Genomic DNA, 21484 nt, shown 5'->3' with positions numbered 1-21484 from the left:
GTAGATACTCACAGAAGTCGCTATGTCGTCGCTGCCGGTGGTAAGTGGAGGCACTGCGCTGTGTCTTGCTATGTGAGGAGGAGGTGGAAGAGGATGAAGAGCCCGTTGTTGAAGAGTGTTTGTTGGTTCCGTTGGTAATAGGACTGGGTCTCACTCTTGCCAAGGACAGCGTACTGGCTGAACGGGCCTCGCTGCCCTCCTTAAATGATGTGAAATACATACATTTGAAAGAAAGGTCCTTGAATGACCAAAATCAATTCTGAGATTTTAGTGTGGGATCTCATGATAATAATAAAAACAAAAAAAGTTGGCAAAAAAACAATGTGGAAGCAAAACAGTTTACTTGTGTAAAGTTTGGACACAACTTCTCAACCTACAGTAACAAAACAATGATAGTTGTTGGTTTCTTTGTAAGGGGGCATAAGCAAGGGATCAAATACTTATTTCAGTCACTGTAACCTAACCAGCTAAACGGCTGTATGACCACCGGCAGCGTCTGTGATGCAGACTGACTTGACTCGTGGAAAAGATGACAGCCTTGCCTTGCAGAACGACTTCATTTTATTTTTTATGGGGCGGCGTGGCGAAGTTGGTAGAGTGGCTGTGCCAGCAATCGGAGGGTTGCTGGTTACTGGGGTTTAATCCCCACCTTCTACCATCCTAGTCACGTCTGTTGTGTCCTTGAGCAAGACACTTCACCCCTTGCTCCTGATGGCTACTGGTTAGCGCCTTGCATGGCAGCTCCCGCCATCAGTGTGTGAATGTGTGTGTGAATGGGTGAATGTGGTAATACTGTCAAAGCGCTTTGAGTACCTTGAAGGTAGAAAAGCGCTATACAAGTATAACCCATTTATTTATCATTTATTTTTGCAACCAACAAGATAGCAGTAACGACCCCTCTGCACACGCACATTTAATCCATTATATTTACTTAACCCTTGAGTATACCTAATTTAAAACTATGTTGAGCCTCCAAAGCGATGAAAAATGGACGCGCTGCAAAAAGTGCTATACATATATATTTTTAAAATTTCAAAGCTTAAAATTTGTTAACAACTTATATACATAACGATTTAAGATAAGTACAGTATTTTTTGTTTTTGTAAAAAAAAAAAACTTAATATTATCATTAACTCATAAGTGTTATAAATAAGTCTTATATGATTTTTTTTTTTTAACTTTAAGAGCTTCAGACTTATCCATATATATTATGTTTTAAAATTTTTATTTTTAATGTCTTTAATTTTTTATCCTCTTCTTGTAAAACAAAAAAAACCCAACAAAAACATATTTTTATCACAGGAAAAAAAAAAAATACAATATTTTCTGATTATTTGTTTTAAAGTGGAGTATTTGACATTAGGTATCGGCTTGATGGCGCAGTGAGCACTCTTGCCTCACAGCGAGAAGGTCCTGAGTTCGACTTTCAGGCTTGGGGTTTTTCTGTTTGGAGTTTGCATGTTCTACCTGGGACTGCTGGGGTTCTCTCTGGGTACTCCGGCTTCCTCCCACCTCCAAAGACATGCACTTGGGGATGATTGGCATCATTAAATTGGCCCCAGTGTGTCAATGTGAATGCTTGTCTGTCTATTTGTGTTGGCCCTGCGATGAGGTGGTGACTTGTCGACGGCAAAGACACATGATTTTGGCTCGTTTTAGAGACCTTTTCTAGTGGGCATTGTCACATGACTCTGTTTCATCAATCCAACATAAGAATCAGTGATGTTTGACTCCATTTCACCAATCAAACAGAGCTTGGCAGTAACATGACCACACTTATACTGCACGCTGTAAATAGTGACATGAATTCCACTTCCAACTAAACATAACATGTTGTAGCAAGTTGTATATGTTTTTAATGTATTTGCTGACATTAGCCCTGTTATTTATAAATTTATATTATATAGATGTATATGATGTTGCTTTAATTAATCCTTTAATAAGTGTAACTAATAAAAATGTATAAAACAAACTTTAAATACAAGGACATAGTTTCCACACAGTCGCTGTAATAGAGCTCACATGAGTGGTGAACCGTCTGCAGATGATCAGATCACCTGAAAAACTGACATGAATCATTCCCCAGCACCCTTTTAGTGGACATTTGTGGTTTGCATAACAGGGCTATTTTTTTCCAAAATGGTAACTCTGACAGGAGAAAAGCAAATTGTCCACTGGAGAGGACATAATAGTATAAGAATAATTTTTGGGGTGTAAATGTATATAACTCACGTCGCCTTTGCGGCCCAGCAGTAAGTATGTGGCTGTGACTTCATTGTATTTCTGATTGAGCAGAGAGTCCTTGATTTCCTCAGGGGTGAAGCCCATGCCGACCATCACCTCTAAGGCACACAAACAGTACAAAGACATATAAATCATCTTGGGTGGAGACAACATTGATTATGTTCTGTCAGCAATACAATCCCCAGTACAGCCGCCATAGAAGCCACATTGACACTGGCCTGGTTGACTCACCGATGCGGGCGGCGTCGCTGTAGTCCTCAACGGGTTCTATATGGGGCTTTAGGTCCTCACCCTCATACCCTGAATTTATCCACTTGTCCTTCATGACTTGCTGTAAAGACGTAGAGTAGATTGGATTTGATTAGATAGAACGGAATTGATCCCTTAAGCGTTCTCTCAGGGTAGTTAATGCTCAAGTAGCAGCAATACAGTGTAAAGGACAATAATAATTTAAGCACAGCTAAAAAAAAAGAACATAATAATAAAGCAAAATACCATGAGCTGCCACATTATCGTGGTTGAGGAGTTTGAGTGTCCCAATGATCCTAGGAGCTATATTGTCCTTGGGGCTTCTATGCCCTCCCAAGACATATAGATCCTAAGTGGGGGACCAGACAAAGAGCACCTCAAAGACTTCTATGAAAAGACACAAACAAGGATCCAGAATTCCCTCGCCCGGGCCCCCCTCTGGAGCCAGGCCTTGAGGTGGAGCCGAATGACCAGGTGCCCCCTCTAATGGGCTCACTACTCATAGGAGGCAGGGCCCTTGGCAGTCCGATCTGAAGTTTTCAACCAATCACCACCTTGTGGTGAGTTGGCTCTGATGGTGGGGGAGGATTCCGGTCAGATCTGGCAGACCCAAACGCATTGTGAGGGTCTGCTGGGAGTGTCTAGGACAGTCTCCCGTCAGAGAGAGTTTCAATTCCCACCTCCATAAGAACTTCAAACATGTCACGAGGGAGGCGCTGGACATTGAGTCCGAGTGGACAGTGTTCCGTGCCTCTATTGTCAAGCCAGCCGATCGGAGCTGTGGTCACAAGGTGGTTGGTGCCTGTTGTGGCGGTAATCCCAGAACCCGCTGATGTTCGATGCCATCAAGCTGAAGAAGGAGTCCTATAGGGTCCTTTTAGCTCATGGGACTCCGGAGGCAGTGGAAAGGTACTGAGAGGCCAAGTGGCGTGTGGCTTTGGCGGCCATAGAGGCAAAAACCTGAACATGAGAGGAGTTTGGTAAAGCCATGGAAACCAACTTCCGGACGGCTTCGAAACGATTCTGGACCACCATCCATGTCAACACCACTGTCAACACCATGTATGGTGGGTATAGTGTGCTGCTGACCTCAATTAGGGATGTTGGGGATCGGTGGGGGAAATCCTTCGAGGACCTCCTCAATCCCACCTACACGTCTTCCTATGAAGAAGCAGTGCCTGGAGAATATGTTGTGGGCTCTCCCATTTCTGGAGAGCCCACCCCTCGGTGGTTTTGCCCCGAGGGGTGCATGAGATCCGCCCGGAGTTCTTTAAGACTTTGGATGCTGTTGGGCTGTCTTGGTTGATGAAACGTTGGGGGCAGTGCCTCTGGATTTGCAGACCGGGGTGGTGGTTCTTCTCTTTAAGAAGGGGAACCGGAGCGTGTGCTTCAACTACGCCGGATAGTCGGACCATGGATTCAGGAGCAACAGTGTGGTTTTCCTCTTGGCCGTGGAACTGTAGACCACCTTTTTACTCTCGGCAGGGTCCTCGAGGTTGCATGGGAGTTTTCCAAACCGGTCTACCGGCCACCCTGACGACTCTTTGTGGAGGTGTTTAGGGCACGTCTGGCCGGTACGAGGCTACGGGGAAGACCCAGGACACGCTGGGCAGACTATGTCTCCCAGCTGGCCTGGGAATGCCTCGGGATCCCCTGGGAGGACCTAGACAAAGGGGCTTGGGAGAAGGAAGTATGGGCTTCTCTGCTTAGGCTGCTTCCCCCGCGACCCAACCTCAGATAAGCGGCAGAAGGTGGATGGATAAACAATGAAAAAAGCAATTTAAAAATGTACACTTTGATAAGCAGTATACACTCGGCAAGAATACTAAGAAGAATCAGAATCAGCTTTATTGTCATTACGCAAGGTAACGAGATTGAGGCCATTCCATACAGTGCGATGTGTGCATGCTAGAAAAACAATGTGCAAATATATAAAAATATAAAAAATGTAGAAGTGCAATGAATATGGTAGAATAATGTCAGCTTGGTTTGAATCATACACGAGACAAACTGTCTACTGTCTATTTGTGGTCTTCCTCACCTCTAGGGTGCAGCGTTTGGAGGGATTGAGCACCAGGAATCGGCGAAGGATGCCTTCACAGTCTGTGGACATGTAAAAGGGCACACGGTACTTTCCCCTCAGCACACGCTCCCTCAGCTCCTGTTGGCCAAGTTACACATGCTGAACATTTTCAAGCTTCAGTGGGACATAAATGGACCTTTCCATTGATTTTCTACCATGTAATAAAATGTATAAATGCACGATAAATTTTACTGTAAATAACCAAAAAATATTAAGCACAATCTCAGTAACATTGATCTAAATGCAAATTTAATTAAAAAAATATGGAAATAATCACGTTTCATCAAACATATATTAACGTTGTTGCCCTAGGGTAAACTGGGTGTAACACATGGCACACTGACAAAGCTTAACCTATTGTGACTATAACAATCTACAAGGTTAATGTAGGTTGCTTCTCTTTCTCCCCCTCCATTTTTCTGCATTCTTTCGTATCTCAAGTTATCATTACGTATATGTATTGTTGCATTTAAACAACTGTATTGTTGATAATAAAGGTAAATTATTGGTATTGTTCATTATCAATAGCGCTATTTCTATTGGTATTTGTATTGATCCATTTGTAGTGTAATAATGCTCATTGTTATTTCTGTATTATTTTTTATTTTTCGCTAACTGCTTATTTGCTATTACTTTTACCATCATATTTGTACATGTCATATTTGCTGATGTTGCTCTATTGTTGTTGTTGTTGTTGTTTGCTGTTGTTGTTTTTGTCTCTCTGTCTAATCCCCCTCTTGTCCCCACAATTTCCCCCTCTGTCTTCTTTTTTTTTCTCTTTCTATCCCCTCCTGCTCCGGCCCGGCTGCACTAAATGATAATATAAATACATTTAATAAAGTCAAATACAAATAAGGCAACAAGAGAAGTATCCTACACTTCTCTTTTGTAAAGTAAATCTGAACAGCCGACATGGGCATCTACATCAACTATATGATTTGCCTGAGAAGCTGGACAGGACATTAAAAAAAAAAAAAAAAAAAAAAAAAGGAAAAATTGCATCTTTTGCCTGTCTCTGTTTCTTAAAATTTACCAAGAAATATAATATATAAATCTTTTAGAAATGTTATATATTTTTTCCATATTTGTGTTACCTACTGTTTTTAACAACAAAAACACAAAACACATTAGTTAAAATTCCACTTCAGTCATGTTCTAGGGTTGTCACTCAGTCCTGTTACCCAAACACATTACCCCCTCAGAAAAATGTGCAATATTCCACAAGTCACATAGTCCAAAGGATCATTGAAAGGCCAAAAGTAACTTCACTCATTTAGTTTTCTGTATATTTGATGATATTTCAACTATGACAAGTGTGTGGGGCTGAATTATCATCACAGTCCTATTACCTATATTAATATATGATCTATTTTGTTTATTTATAATATACTTTTCTTGATCACTTAAATGTGCTCAGTGTCAACATGCAATAAGCGTAAATGCCATGTGGCTATATTTCATGTCTTTGCTAATTCTATGCTAAACACTCATTCCTGTTACATTCAGTCCTGTTATTTATATGAGTCATCTTTCAGTCCCTCCAGGACATCATAATGTTGCAATCCTACCAATTCACGCAAATTCAACCAATACCTGCAAATTATACACGGCCTCGCAACTATGCCCACATAGTTTGGCAAATCAGCCTAATTTTCGCCAACCAAATTTGTCTCTGAGTGGCGCTCAAATGCACAGGTCAACTGTCTAACCAAAACGTAAGTGTGTTTCTTGTGTAGATGAAGCATGAACAACAACATGTAACAATATATCAACTCCTTATTGCTCAAACGGTATAACTGTTGACCTCCCGCACAGCTCAGATCTGGTTCCTATTCCTGTATAAAGCGCTAAGCCTTCTGGGTATAATGAAAACATTTGGCAATACACCGGCGTCGTGACTCCCTAGTTTACATACAATTATCTGGACTTTATTTAACAAGGGTAAGGCAATTAAGAACATATTCTCATGTTTAATGATGACCTAGCAAAGAGGCCACATTTACATGTTTGAGATGTTGAAGTACAATGATAATCTGTCATCGTTTCTCATTTACCAACAAAAATTACGGCAATATATCGTTTTCAATACAATATATCGTTCTCAAATGCTCTTTACGTGCGAGGGTAAATGTGTCGGTACATAAATTAATGTTAAAGATGGACAAACACTTTTCAAATGTAAAATAAACTTAAACATGTCTTAAAAATGTCTGTGATAAAGAAGCCTTGGGTTGGGTTTCTGTAATTATAATGAATTACTACTATTATTAGTTATATTTAAAACAATACAATACTTTGACAACGAGCTCTGAGTATATGCTTTTACTGCCATCTAGTTTCTACTTTTAAATCTGTGCAGTAAACAATGAGTAAAACATCTATACAGTATATGTTTTTCAATTTTTGTTGAAATCGTATGCTTTTTTAGGTTAAGCTTACAATCAACACCTAAAACATTGATTGAAAAATTCATAAAATCACAATTTGAGTCAATGTTATTGAAAAAAGTATGGCCCCTCCCCCAAAAATTCCAACTTTTTCCACAACTTTCTGATTAAGCTACCGCAAATTCAAGAATCACAAAAAAAGTCCATGTATCTGTCCTGGAGGCGCTGATCTTTGGTTTAGGCTTTGTTCAATAGTGTAAGGGTATTATCATATTTAGAGTTTGGAAAAACAAAACAAAATAATGACAATAAAATATAAATAAATTAACAAATTAATTAAAAATATCAAAATAAATAAAATAAATAAAATAATAAAATAAATATGTATAGAAATATATATATACGGTATATATATATATATATATATATATATATATATATATATATATATATATATATATATATATATATATATATATATACATATATATATATATATACACGCACGCACACAAACACACACACACGCGCAACCACACAAGAATATCAAAATAAAATACTGAGTAACAAAGTAAAAGCGCTGAGAAAAGGAGAGTTTGTCCACATTTTCTTCCCCCTCTGCTGCTACGTGATTCATTGCCTGGGAAGATGAGGGCTTGAAGCCAAGAGCTTTAAGGATTATTTAAAGATTTGTTGCTGAAAACCTAAGACGAACAGCAAGCTTTTTATTAGGAAGTTTTTACTGTGCATCTAGCAGAGGAGTGGATAGACATTGTGTCTGGTTGCTAGTGCAACCAAAACTGGTGTCAACGCACTGTAAGGAACTCACAGGCAGTATGGGGCCTAAATTGCAGCCTGAGGAAATCACCTTGATGTGTAAAGCTATTTTAAAGACATGAGGGCTTTTCTGGTAAACTAACTAACATCCTTATTGGTTCATCGATGTCTAATCATTCCACTCTCACATCAATCAGCTGTCTTTCCAACTTAAAAATTGCATTTAGCTCTCATCATACCAGTAGCAGAAACCCGCATGCGTGAGTAAATCAGTGTTTTTGCAAGTCTTATGTAAGTCTCAGGTCTTTAATCCCAAGTATAGAGTCAAGACAAGTTGAGTGAAGTCTCGATATTTTCGAGTCGTTTCAAATCATAGTCAATACAGCTGTGTTTATATGTGCAACATTTCTCCACTGTGATCTAAACCTTGGTTGATCAAAATTACAAAGCCATTGTTTACATGGACACTCTTTTTGTGTTTTTTAATTTATATTTCTCTCTCACAGTTGGGTTAGAAGGTCGCTTTTTTCTATTTTTCCCTCAACCCTAACCTTAATCAATTAGATTTTCTAAATATCTACGAGGTCTGAAGTGGCCCTAATGATAAATGGGGTTGCGTGAATGCACCCAAAGGTGCCCCGGCCCGGCTCTCAGACACTCTATGTACATTAGGGACCTTTTGGGGTCCTTTCCTAAGTCCATGGCCTTTTTTCAGCAAAAAAAGATAGGCCTCAATTCCTTTGTGATATACTTTTGGGAAGAAAGTGCCCCTAGAGGCCCATTTTATGAGTGCCCCAATGAGTCTATCCCTAACTCTGTATAGCACAAAAACCTACCACAAAAATATTGCACTACTCTTATCTTGTATATTATATTCATCCATGAGAGCATTTTGTTGTAAACTGTGAGGTGGGTCTGTTAAAATCATGGTTGTGTTTTACAAATGATGACAGATGTGAACAAGAGCATGTATTGTCTGTGGTATGATGTAAATGAGGTGTGGTTGCATTGAATTATAAGTATGTGTTAATGAAAGGACATTTTATGACTTTTCTTAATTTGATTACATGCTATAGTATGATTTTATTGTTATAATTTTATTGCATGATTTGTGTATCCCTTTAATTTAGGTAACCAGGGCAGAACTGCAGATGGAAATTTGCTATTTAGCTATAATCTGGTACAGAACATATCTGTCTTTGAGCTTAATGTTTCTGTGCATTGTCCCTTCAAATAAAGACTAAACTAAAAACTAAAAGGGGGTAAACTTACAAAATCCTTACTGTAGTTACCGCTTTTGCTTTACACGCATAATTCTACCCCTTGTCTATACAGATCGACCCACAGTCGCCCCTCCCCATCCACTTGCCTTTAGGTTCTGGCCATCAAAAGGCAGGGAGCCGCTGACCAGCGTGTACAGGATAACTCCGAGACTCCACACATCCACCTCCGGTCCGTCATACTTCTTCCCCTGAAAAAGCTCGGGGGCAGCGTAGGGCGGTGAGCCACAGAACGTGTCCAGCTTGTTGCCCAGAGTGAACTCATTGCTGAAACCGAAATCGGCAATCTTGATATTGGCGTCTGCATCCAGCAGGAGGTTCTCCGCCTGTGTAAATTGATGCAAAGGAAGAGGAGTTAGGAGTGGGAGAGGAGAAAGTCTCGAGAATGGCAATGCTCAGGGAACAAAGAGAAGATAATAGGATGAGGGAGGGGAAAGTGGAATCAGATTAAGAGAGAAGACAGAACGGGAATTGTAATGGAGGAAAAAAAAGCAAGCACGTTGAGCCATATGGGAAGGAGGAGGGGTTGGCTAAAACAGATATAGTGGAACCCGTTTAAGCCGACATTCCTTGAATAGCCTGAATCACCTCGACATAAGGGGTTGTTGACATCGCAGAAATTAGTCATTCCTGGCACATTTACTTATGATTCTGACCACATACATAAGGAGAATGGACAATGATTAAGAATTTGTTAACATACTGCTGGTTTTGTGAAACACTAAACCATCATGTAGCACTAGACAACAAAATTCCAACAAAACAGTCACTTACAATGTCCGCTCTCACTGGGATGTCGACTGGTGGGATGGTTGTATCTTTCGGCACAAAATATACGCTTCCCGTTTAGCTGGTAAATTTAGCATAATCCCCACCCCTCAGATAAAAAATACAAACATCTTCCTAGCATTGTCAGTGAGTTGAGAGCCAGTATAAAGTTAAAGTTAAAGTACCAATGATTGTCACACACACACTCTAGGTGTGGCGAGATTATTCTCTGCATTTGACCCATCACCCTTGATCACCCCCTGGGAGGTGAGGGGAGCAGTGGGCAGCAGCGGTTGCTGCGCCCGGGAATCATTTTTGGTGATTCAGTCGCCCCGGATTTGTAGCGAGTAGCGTATGGAATTCATTAGTTTCAAACTTTTCCAAACTCAAAGGTGATTTAGCAGCAGCAGCAATTCCAGAAGCTAGCATACCTCTTGACTCTTAGTGGTAGGCTGAGGCCCTGTTAGCAAGGCCTTGTATCACTATGAAGTAGTTCCTCTGTGTTAGCTCCTACAATAACAATGTCGCTATACCTTATAATTTGCAGGTCACAGCATGTAAATGGAGCATTGTCGGCGTGTGTTTTTTAAAGAATGATTTAAAGGCGAAATAGGTGAGTCCTCATTTCCTTTAGCATTGCTTTCAAATTTAGTTGTGATTTTGACCAGAGAAGGATTTTTTTTTAACATACGACAGTTTGTTAACCTGGTTTTCGTCCATTTGTAGAGATAGGGCGATTGTGAGAAGCGCTGCCATTCGGGAGGAATTAAGCTGAGAGGAGCCAGATGAAGTGGTTCGGTCATTTGGTCAGGATGCCTCCCTGGAGAGGTTTTAGGCATGTTGGACTGGTAATAAGCCATGGGGAAGAGTCCCACCCTCCGATGGAGCAAATGCAATCATTTTGGCCGCTATGTAATTAATGATAACTTATTTGAGTACAAAAATACTTCTGACCACTAGGTTACTGCTAAAACATAAAAATTTTTACAGAAAGTGATGGAAAGTCCATTGTTCTTAGCAATAGAGGTTTCCTGCTTCAAACATGTCTAAAAACGCACACACACATTTTTTTTTTTTACACACATGCCAATCGAAATACAGACACAGAGATATTTTTTACACATAAACTAATCTTAATTTGGACAGATGACTTAAAATACACTTTTAAGATCTGATTACACACAGAGATTGATATACAGACACACACATTTGTACACAGACATGTGAATTGGATTACACGCGCACAGATTGAGATACGCTTTTGCAAATTATTTTGCAAAAATAATACATCCATACATGCAGCCTGAAACGCGGGTGTCGAGGCCAGACACGGAAGCAAATTTTTACAACAAAGTTCTGCAGAAAAGTGATATCATATCAGATTGTCTGTGTTTTTTATCCTTAGCGTTCATTATTTGCTGTGTTTGTTGTATTTTCATATAATGTTGATATTCAGTGTTTTATCGTTCAGAGTTAATATTGTAAATCCCACATTCTTTATTTTTATATATATTCTGGGTGTCTCATTCAATAGAAAAATAAAAACATCCATTCTGTTTTTTGAGGTGGTCTGTCATGTCATTTTAGCATTCTATCAGACATTATTGTGGATTTTTTTATTAGTGTTTCTGAAAAAAGGGACCCAAGCATATCTATCCATCCATCCATTTTCTACCGCTTGGCCCTTTTGGGGTCACGGGTGATCTGGAGCCTATACCAGCTGCACTCGGGAGGTAGGTAGGGTACACACTGGACAACTCGCCACCTAATCAGGGCTGTCAAATGATTAATATATTTAATCACAATTAATCACATTTTGTTCATAGTGAACTTCCAATTAATCGCGATAATAGCAGATAGATTTTTCCTCATAAACAAGTGTACCCTTGACAGATAATTTTCAGGTTTTAACACCATGACTGGACAATTAATTTGTTTTAATGAAATGTGTTTTAAACATTATGCTTTTTAAACAGCTCAACACAAAAAGGACAAACACGCTTTTATTGAAAAAAAAAAAAAAAAAAAAAAAAAAAAATTGCCCGTTGGTGTCTTGCCAGATTTAGTATTTTGTAGAAATACAGAATTTGTATTCCTGGTTTAGGATTGGCATTCTGCCGTAGTGGGGGGTACCTGGCTGCAGTTCACTTGCTACTGATGAGCTACAAGCGAGCAAAAATGGATAAAAGAAAGTCTACGTTATGGAAATATCAGGTTCAGAGCCATGGCAAGTTGTTCTCCCAACAAGAAAGGACTATTTTTCGCCATGAGAAGAGACAACATCCTTGCAGCAAACGCCTGCTACACACGTCGTTCAGAGGTGGGTGATGCTTCACTTCTGTGTTCAGATTAGTATTAAGGTGCAGTGATAACATAACATTTAGTTGTTACTGTGACTGCTTTAGTAAGTAAGATGACATAAAAGTTAAACAGAAATGAAAGACGGTCGTCAGGATGTCGAAAGGATACTTTTTTATAGCAAACAGTCGATCCGACATCAAAACATGTCAAGACACTTTCTCAAATCAATGACACAATTTTACGGCTTCAAAATAAAAGCGCTATGCTATACATCCAGTTTAACTACGTTTAGGGTTTTTCCTTAATGTACGGCTTCATATTAGCCGCCACACCTAGCAAAATAAAGTAATGTAATATATTGAAGCGTCCAGGAGAAAACAAAATCTGACTTTCTTTTTAGCTTTTATTGCCATTTTTAAGATAAGAACGGGCCTAATTCCAACAAGTATTTCCTCCATGCACACACGTTTGCCTTTGTCCTTCACTTCTAGACACACAACACTTGTTCATTCTTCGGTGTGTTCATAGACCATGGGAAAAATTACCATCATAACACTGTAACATACACATTAACACCAGCAGGTAGTTACAGTATGAATGGATATATATAGTTTATTCTTGCGCATTATTGACTAATGATGCACCAAAAATTTGGCCAGAAAAAGACGTACTTTAATCACTGGAACAGTGCTCCCGAAACCGATGTTACGATGACATAAGCGATGGAGTAGAGTGGAGGCAGCGTGTCTGCGCTGTGGACGTACTTTAATATATTCGAGATATACCCCGACATCGATCTTTACAGTTTAAGATGACACTGGCGGCGTTTAATGAGAGAAAGGCTCCCAGCAACGCAAAGCAAGTGTGACGTCAGGTTCTCGCTTTTTGTCACGGACATGGCACAACAGTATTTAAACAGTGTCTTTAAACACAGTCTCCAATAACACCACAAATAGATGCTAGATTTGTTGCCAGTCTTTTTTATTAAAGACAGTGTGACTAAAAGGATTGGAGAAATCTCTAAAAAAATTCTCAACAAAGTACACTGTACAATAAGCAGCAACAATTTAAAAATACAACACAACTATATTATGTAGGGAAAAATATTTATGTTAATACTAGATTTGATTTAAATGTATATTCCAAATTGTTTTGCCTTTTTAAAGAATATATGCATCATAGCAAATCATGCTATGATGTCATATTGACCGCGCCTCCATTGCCACAGGTATTTTGGCAATTTAGGGGAAAACTACCAAAATAAAGATGCCGTACATTACGATCATGCTTTGTCAGAGATGTTTTGTAATGTTATTCTGTGATATTTGCACCTAAAGAAATACTAGTACATCAGTTGAGGAATATGAGGACAGGTGGGGTGGGAGGGATTTTTCTGGCTGACTGAAATATTGTGTAAATTCTTTTAGAAAATGTTTTGGTCGAGTCCTCAATTACAGAATGATTGGCAAGCTCAATATTAAATTTGATTAATTAATAGAGAAGGTTAAAACATTTTAATGCAGCAATATGAAGGCCATTAACTTGTACAACTTGTAATGTACATAATATCAGAAGCATTTATTCAGGTAGAAATATCACAGATTACAGCTGGTATAGCAGCCCCCCCCGAAAATGATCTGTCTAGGGTACACTTATTAATGATGAAAAAATATACCTATCTGTGATTAATTGCAATTAATTTTGAATTAACTATGAACAAAATGCGATTCATCGCGATTAAATATTTGAATCATTTGACAGCCCTGACACACAATTTTTTACACACCTGCCCCAGAACACTTTTATTTTCTCTCAATGCAGCCCCCAAAATAATCACCCAGGTCTGCTCTGGTGTAATAATGATCCAACAGAATGTGATTTATGTTAAAATGTGTTACGATTTGTACATTGGATACTGTTTTTCAAGTGGAGGAACACACGCAAATATATAAATCTGCACATGAATGAGCTCTGACTCATTTGTGTACCGACAACTTTTTGTTTTAACAAAGTCATTCATTACTAAATGTCTCATTTTTTCTTGTGTATTTATAATTGCTCTTTAACCAAACAAAAATATGTTTTATCGGTAACTTGCTTAATCGAAGGAATTTTCAGTAGAATATACGATTACTATAATATTCAATAGTTGCAGCCCTCCTAGAGATGTTTAATACTGGCTTTCTAAACAATATATTTTAGCTGTCTCTCGGCTAATTGTTATGCTTTAGGTTGTGAGCAAAAATTTACGTTACAGGCAGGGCTGCCTTATCCTAAGGGGGGGCCCCGGGGTTGAGGGGGATTCCGCTTCAATATAGAGGTCACTTTTTTTCCATTATATTGGTCCTTTAAAATTGTCCTGTCTTTGAGGGGTTAAGCACACATTAAATTGATTTAAATTCATATCAAACGGCAACGCCTTTTTCTCAAAAACAAACCTTTAAGGTACAAGCCTGGAACTCATCAAGTACCACTGTATTTGATGAGTTGGTCTTCATAAACGGGTTCTATATGGATAAGTTCCACTGTACATTCACACATGACTAATGCATGTGCTATATCCTAACTAATTTTTTAAAAACACATGCAAGGATTTGCCTGTTTTTAAATTCTCCATACTGTGTGATTAAGAAGCCATGCGGTTCTTTTTGCACATGCACGGTCCTTTCGGTTCTTTTCGCACATGCACGCACACACACACACACGCACACACACACACAAACACACGCACACACACAAACACAAAAACACACACACACGCACTCACGCACACACACACGCACATGCACACACTCACACACACACACACACACACACACACACACACACACACACACACACACACGCACGCACGCACGCACGCACTGATTAAGAGTAGTCTGAGATTATAATTTCAACTAGCTTTAATCATCTCTTTCTGAAAGAAGCCCAAAACATCTTCTTATCTTTCTTACCTTCAAATCTCTGTGGACAATATTCTTTGTGTGGCAATAGTGGACAGCAGAAACTATCTGTGAACACAAAGAGACAGAACAAGGCTAAATAATTATATGTAAAAAATAAAAATGACAAGAAATATTAAGATTTTGTTTTAATACCTGTCGAAATTTGGCTCTGGCTTCAACCTCCTTCATTCTTCCATGCGAAACGAGGTAGTCAAACACTTCACCTGCGATTGTGAAAAACAGGACAGTTTTTTAAAAAACTAATTCATTTGACGGAGCCATCTTTTGAAGAAGAGAAATATGATAAATGTGTGTGCAAAGGTGGCGAAAGACACGGTCTTATCTTTCGATTTGTTGACAGAGAATTATTACTGCAATCACGGCGTTTTCACGCAAACCAGAATACAACAAATATTTCCAAAGCGGCAATTATACAAATGTCGTTTGTATAAAGGTTGAACAATCTTTGTCCCAGTATTGATCTCTGGTGTAGGCCGCAAGATATCTAAAGCGCTGTTGACATTCACCTATTTTCACAATTTGCTTCCTGTTGGTCAAGTAACTTATTTTCCAGTTCAAAACCAATCCTCTGATTCCATAACGTTCTAAGGCATTAATTAAGATAGTAAGATTAATTGTTTCAAATACATTTGTTAGATCCATAAATACTGCTGCTGCAATCTGTTTATCATCTATTGCAGGGGTCCCCAAACTACGGCCCGCGGGCCGGATCGGGCCCCCCAGCATCCAAAATCCGGCCCACAGGAAGTCCCAAGTTAAATTTAAAATTTTTTTTTTTCATCTTTCCTTTCTAATCCATTTTCTACCGCTTGTTACTCTTGGTGTCTCCTAGCCGCTCAGGCAAATCATATTGTCTACAAATGAATTTTCCCATCGATAACGTGACAATGTTAAATGTTGATGAACATCAATGTTAATTGATGTTAAATGACAAACCGGATTATAAAGACAATGTATATATGTATATATACAAACCCCGTTTCCATATGAGTTGGGAAATTGTGTTAGATGTAAATATAAACGGAGTACAATGATTTGCAAATCATTTTCAACCCATATTCAGTTGAATATGCTACAAAGACAACATATTTGATGTTCAAACTGATAAACTTCTTTTTTTTTTTGCAAATAATCATTAACTTTAGAATTTGATGCCAGCAACACGTGACAAAGAAGGTGGCAATAAATACTGATAAATTGAGGAATGCTCATCAAACACTTATTTGGAACATCCCACAGGTGAACAGGCAAATTGGGAACAGGTGGGTGCCATGATTGGGTATAAAAGTAGATTCCATGAAATGCTCAGTCATTCACAAACAAGGGTGGGGCGAGGGTCACCACTTTGTCAACAAATGCGTGAGCAAATTGTTGAACAGTTTAAGAAAAACCTTTCTCAACCAGCTATTGCAAGGAATTTAGGGATTTCACCATCTACGGTCCGTAATATCATCATAGGGTTCAGAGAATCTGGAGAAATCACTACACGTAAGCAGCTAAGCCCGTGACCTTCGACCCCTCAGGCTGTACTGCATCAAAAAGCGACATCAGTGTGTAAAGGATATCACCACATGGGCTCAGGAACACTTCAGAAACCCACTGTCAGTAACTACAGTTGGTCGCTATATCTGTAAGTGCAAGTTAAAACTCTCCTATGCAAGGCGAAAACCTTTTATCAACAACACCCAGAAACGCCGTCGACTTCGCTGGGCCTGAGCTCATCTAAGATGGACTGATACAAAGTAGAAAAGTGTTCTGTGGTCTGACGAGTCCACATTTCAAATTGTTTTTGGAAACTGTGGACGTCGTGTTCTTCGGACCAAAGAGGAAAAGAACCATCCGCATTGTTATCGGCGCAAAGTTGAAAAGCCAGCATCTGTGATGGTATAGGGGTGTATTAGTGCCCAAGACATGGGCAACTTACACATCTGTGAAGGCGCCATTAATGCTGAAAGGTACATACAGGTTTTGGAGCAAGATATGTTGCCATCCAAGCAACGTTACCATGGACGCCCCTGCTTATTTTAGCAAGCCAATGCCAAGCCACGTGTTACATCAACGTGGCTTCATAGTAAAAGAGTGCGGGTACTAGACTGGCCTGCCTGTAGTCCAGACCTGGCTCCCATTGAAAATGTGTGGCGCATTATGAAGCCTAAAATACCACAACGGAGACCCCCGGACTGTTGAACAACTTAAGCTGTACATCAAGCAAGAATGGGAAAGAATTCCACCTGAGAAGCGTGTGGCGTCTCTTTTTTTAGGGCGTGTTTTCACCACTTTTAGTCAAGTCCTATAGTACATGCTGTCCAAGCCCAACCCCCAAGGAGTGCCGCAAACACACAGTATCTAAAATTCACCTCACCATGCAGTGTAGTTATAATGGAATTTCACCAAAAAGTGTGGGTAGATAGATGAGAACGGTGGCAAACACACGGAACATTTTTCTGGAATTCTCTATTTTGAATGATCATCCAAACATTTAGCAGCATTTATGGACATGATGGTTGAGGTACTCACCTCCGCTGGCGTATTCCATGATAAGGTAAAGAGTTTTATCCGTCTCAATCACCTCGAACAGCTGCACTGTAGGCCAAAAAGAAGCACATTCAAATGAATAGGCAAAGATAGATTATGGGCACATTACCAATAGTCTGTAGTCTAAATAGACTGTTTGATTCTTACCTATGTTGGGGTGATTCAAGCCTTTCATTATTCGTACCTCTCGAAATAGCTGTGAAGAAGAAACAAAACGTTAATAATGATAATTTGATCCACAATACTTAATGCAACCGCTTGTTTGTTTGCGATTATCAATACTGCCACAAGTGGTGGAAAAGGGTAATACAACTGAGTACCGCTGCAGCCCATACAGATATTTTCTGGCGGCCCTCTTGGGGGCTTACTTCTTCTTCTTCTTTTTGTTTTATGGCAGGGCACTCAACGTTAAAGGTGCATTACTGGCACCTCCTGTATTGGAGTGTGAACCAGAGTTCCCTCCCTTTTCCCTCCCCCACATACATATATACAAACATATATGCCTTCCCATACTAAATTATATTCCATAAGCACGTCTCTTCTAGAAACTTCACTAAAATGTTTTGTTAGCTGCTTAGTACCACTTTGAGAGTAACCTCCTTATGTGAATGTCTTCTAACGTCCTCTCTTAGTTTTCTCCCTTCTGTAATGTATTTCCAACAATGAATGATTGCATGTCTCACTGACTCTACCTCATTGCAGCTGTCACATAATCCTATTGGGTGTTTACATATAAGGTGCAATGTCTTATTTAGTCTGGTTTGTCCTAATCAAATACGTGACATGGTTCCTTCTTCTTTTGTATTCCCCCTTAGAGTTCTTCTCGCTTCTACTGAATTCTGTATTGCATGTAAGTGTCTTCCTGTTGTACTTATGTCCCAATGTGCCCAGCCAAACAATGGTTAAAAAACACTGCAGTACCGAATTTGACTTGTGGTACACATCCTGTTATCAACCAGTAAAGCTGATTAGCGTACAGTATAATAATATCAACATGTAAAGGAAGAACAAGGAAACATAAAACAACATAGTTGTTAGATTATGAATTGTGGTTAAACAACATAATCTCCTCATTTAAAAAAAGGAACATCATTACACAGATAAAAAAATGGTAAAATGAGTTATACTTATATAGCGCTTTTCTACCTTCAAGGTACTCAAAGCGCGTTGACACTATTTCCACATTCACCCATTCACACACACATTCACAAACTGATGGCCGGAGCTGCCATGCAAGGCCCTAACCACGACCCATCAGGAGCAAGGGTGAAGTGTCTCGCTCAAGGACACAATGGACGTGACGAGGTTGGTAGAAGGTGGGGATCGAATCAGGCACCCTCAGGTTGCTGGCACGGCCACTCTACCAACTGCGCCACGCCGTCCCAGATGTAATGAATCGACAGCTAAACGGGGGGGAAAAAACAATTCTTCACTGTGTGTGATATTCCTGCTCCAATACTATTTTTCATTTTCTTAGAATACACTGGATGATTAAAATAATCATGTTTAGTTTTTTTACATTCTTTTCACACTTCTCCCCTTATCTTGTTTTCCCTCTCGTGTCTCCCTCCATTCTTCCTCCTTCATCTCTAGCCATCTTCTCTTCCAGCAAAGGCCAACTTCACTGTTGCCATAGCAACCTGGGTATTAAGCGCATGATCTTTCTCAGCCTCCACCAGCTGTGCGCAAAGTGAATCTTGGGACATGTAGTGCTGAGACATCACCCGCACTGTGTTTACAGGACACTGATGAGAACAAATACAGTATGTGGTACTGTATATATGAAGACTAACAGGAAAAGACGCGCATTATGCAATCCCTGGCTATAATTAAAATGGGACATATGTACAGTCTCTTCCGACATAAGTGGAGAACAATGTAACCTGCTCCTGCCATTTCTAAGAAATCCCGCTCGTGATAATAGCTTGACTTAGCCATCTGTAGCTTTTGCTTACCCCTGTGCAAAATACCACCCATTTTTTCCTCTTCATGAATTACTGTTCCATTTTTTTTCTAACCAAATAGCATGTAAAGAAAGAAGCCTGCTACAGTAGAATGCCCCTCGGACAGGCTGACTGATGCCGACATAAGCAGGTGTCAACAAAAAATTTGTCATCTGAAATCAAAACCCAAACAAACATTGCTCACACTTGTATTTGCCCATAATAAAGAATTTTTGAACATACGACAAAGTGTGTTAACGTGGTGTACTAGGACTTGAGTTAGTACACATAGAAAAGTTATCAGAATATGTAAAAATATATACAGATGCATCTAAAACTATAAATGATAAAGTAAGAGCTTCAGCAGTTATTCCAAAAGAAAACGTAGTTTTGAATAATATAATTAGTGACAAGTTATCGGTCTTATGACATAATTAATAGCAATTTAGATTGCAGTTAATTGGACAGAGGAAAATAAAGTAAATAAAGTTGTGTGCTCAATTTGCAGCATTGCGTTTAATTAGCATAACACAACATAGCTTTCAAAAACAAGGCAGGATTTAATATATGAAATAGTTCTGAAAATCTTTATAATGAAGAAAGCTGGAAGTGTGGTAAATGTGTGGTAAAGCCAATAAAAAAAAAGGCAAGATAATTGGAATAAAGAAAAACAATGTAAGCAGTATTACAAAGTCTAGAGGAGTGTGGGAGTAATAAAGAGATAATAGAACTAGAAAAGAGGAAGATATCGTTACTAGACTGAGGTTATGACATAGTTATCTAAATAGCTCTTTGAAATGAAAAGGGAAACATAACAAAGGGCTATATGATTATTATAATCAAATATAAAATATAGAGCATGTTTTAATACTAGAGGTGGGAATCTTTGGGCACCTCACAATTTGATTACGATTACAATTCAAGAGCTTGGATTTAATTAAAAACCGATTATTGATGCATCTTTAATTTGTGTATATTAAAGCAGTTCCACATTTATTTTCGTTTCACTAATAAAGCATTGATCACTTGCAACTTTTAAAAACAGTGCATTTGTAATAACAAACAGTTGAATTAGTTCCCGTTGCATTCATTAAATTAATAGAAATCTGTATAAAACTGATACATAAGTGCCCTATAATAAAGCAGTCAGTAGGATCTCTTGGTAAGGTGGCTTACCGCAGCCAGCCAAATTTAGAAATATTTTTATTTACAGTGAATAGAAAATCGATTGTTGGCATTTACTAATACATTTTCCAATCACCGATGTCCGAATTGCAATGCATCTAAAATTTTAATATTTCCCCCACCTAGAATTAATACAGTGTAGGAAATATGATACAGATAAGTTCGTGAAAGACGCGGGAGGTGAGGACAATCAGTCGAAAGGTACAAATCCATGTTGAAATAGGGCAAACATTTTCGAACGCATCATAACACTAATGTCTCAGTCTTGTCATTTTCTGAAACTTGGCAGCCCTGAAAAAGTGTTGTCCGTACTTTGGTTTTGCGGTAAACAGCGCGGAGCAAATGACTGCACGCTACGAAGTTTATTTAAAAAAGGCTTCGGCACAACAAACCTATTCCAGCATCTGAAACGAAAACTTACAGTCGAGTGAGGAAAATACAACTGTTTACGAGGCGAACGAGAACACAACAATAAACAAACTACGGGTTAAACATCAGCCTAAGCACAATGCATAGAGCGATCACTAAAGCACACCGCCAAGTTGTGTGAATGAAAAACACTATGTTTAACCACTTACTGAAACAAACTATAGTCCTCTCAATGTTTTCCTTATTCATTTGCATGCAATGTGCAATGCTACATTTTTTCAACAGAAGTATTTTATTCAAGACTGAGGTATTACTTCCCAGAGGAAGCTCTTAATTTAGTTCTATGAAAATGATTCCATAAAAAGTAACATTTTTATCTGGTCTAACAAGAACAACC

At 39.0% G+C, this 21484-nt stretch overlaps 1 protein-coding gene across 5 annotated transcripts in view; it reads right to left on the bottom strand.

The window, feature by feature from the left end:
- mark4a (MAP/microtubule affinity-regulating kinase 4a) overlaps positions 1-21484 on the bottom strand; it is a 77079-nt gene that overhangs the window by 12968 nt on the left and 42627 nt on the right. For all 5 annotated transcript variants that reach the window (XM_061963240.1, XM_061963237.1, XM_061963238.2 and 2 more), the window contains 9 exons: positions 17738-17786; positions 17573-17638; positions 15188-15258; positions 15044-15100; positions 9110-9346; positions 4535-4654; positions 2476-2575; positions 2233-2342; positions 13-199 (listed from right to left, as the gene is read on the bottom strand). In XM_061963240.1, the coding sequence (XP_061819224.1) occupies positions 13-199; positions 2233-2342; positions 2476-2575; positions 4535-4654; positions 9110-9346; positions 15044-15100; positions 15188-15258; positions 17573-17638; positions 17738-17786 (997 nt within the window). The remainder of the gene's footprint in view (positions 1-12; positions 200-2232; positions 2343-2475; positions 2576-4534; positions 4655-9109; positions 9347-15043; positions 15101-15187; positions 15259-17572; positions 17639-17737; positions 17787-21484) is intronic.

Source organism: Nerophis lumbriciformis, linkage group LG09 (assembly GCF_033978685.3).
Source record: "Nerophis lumbriciformis linkage group LG09, RoL_Nlum_v2.1, whole genome shotgun sequence".
Classification (NCBI taxonomy): domain Eukaryota; kingdom Metazoa; phylum Chordata; class Actinopteri; order Syngnathiformes; family Syngnathidae; genus Nerophis; species Nerophis lumbriciformis.
This window is presented reverse-complemented; position numbering and strand designations above follow the sequence as displayed.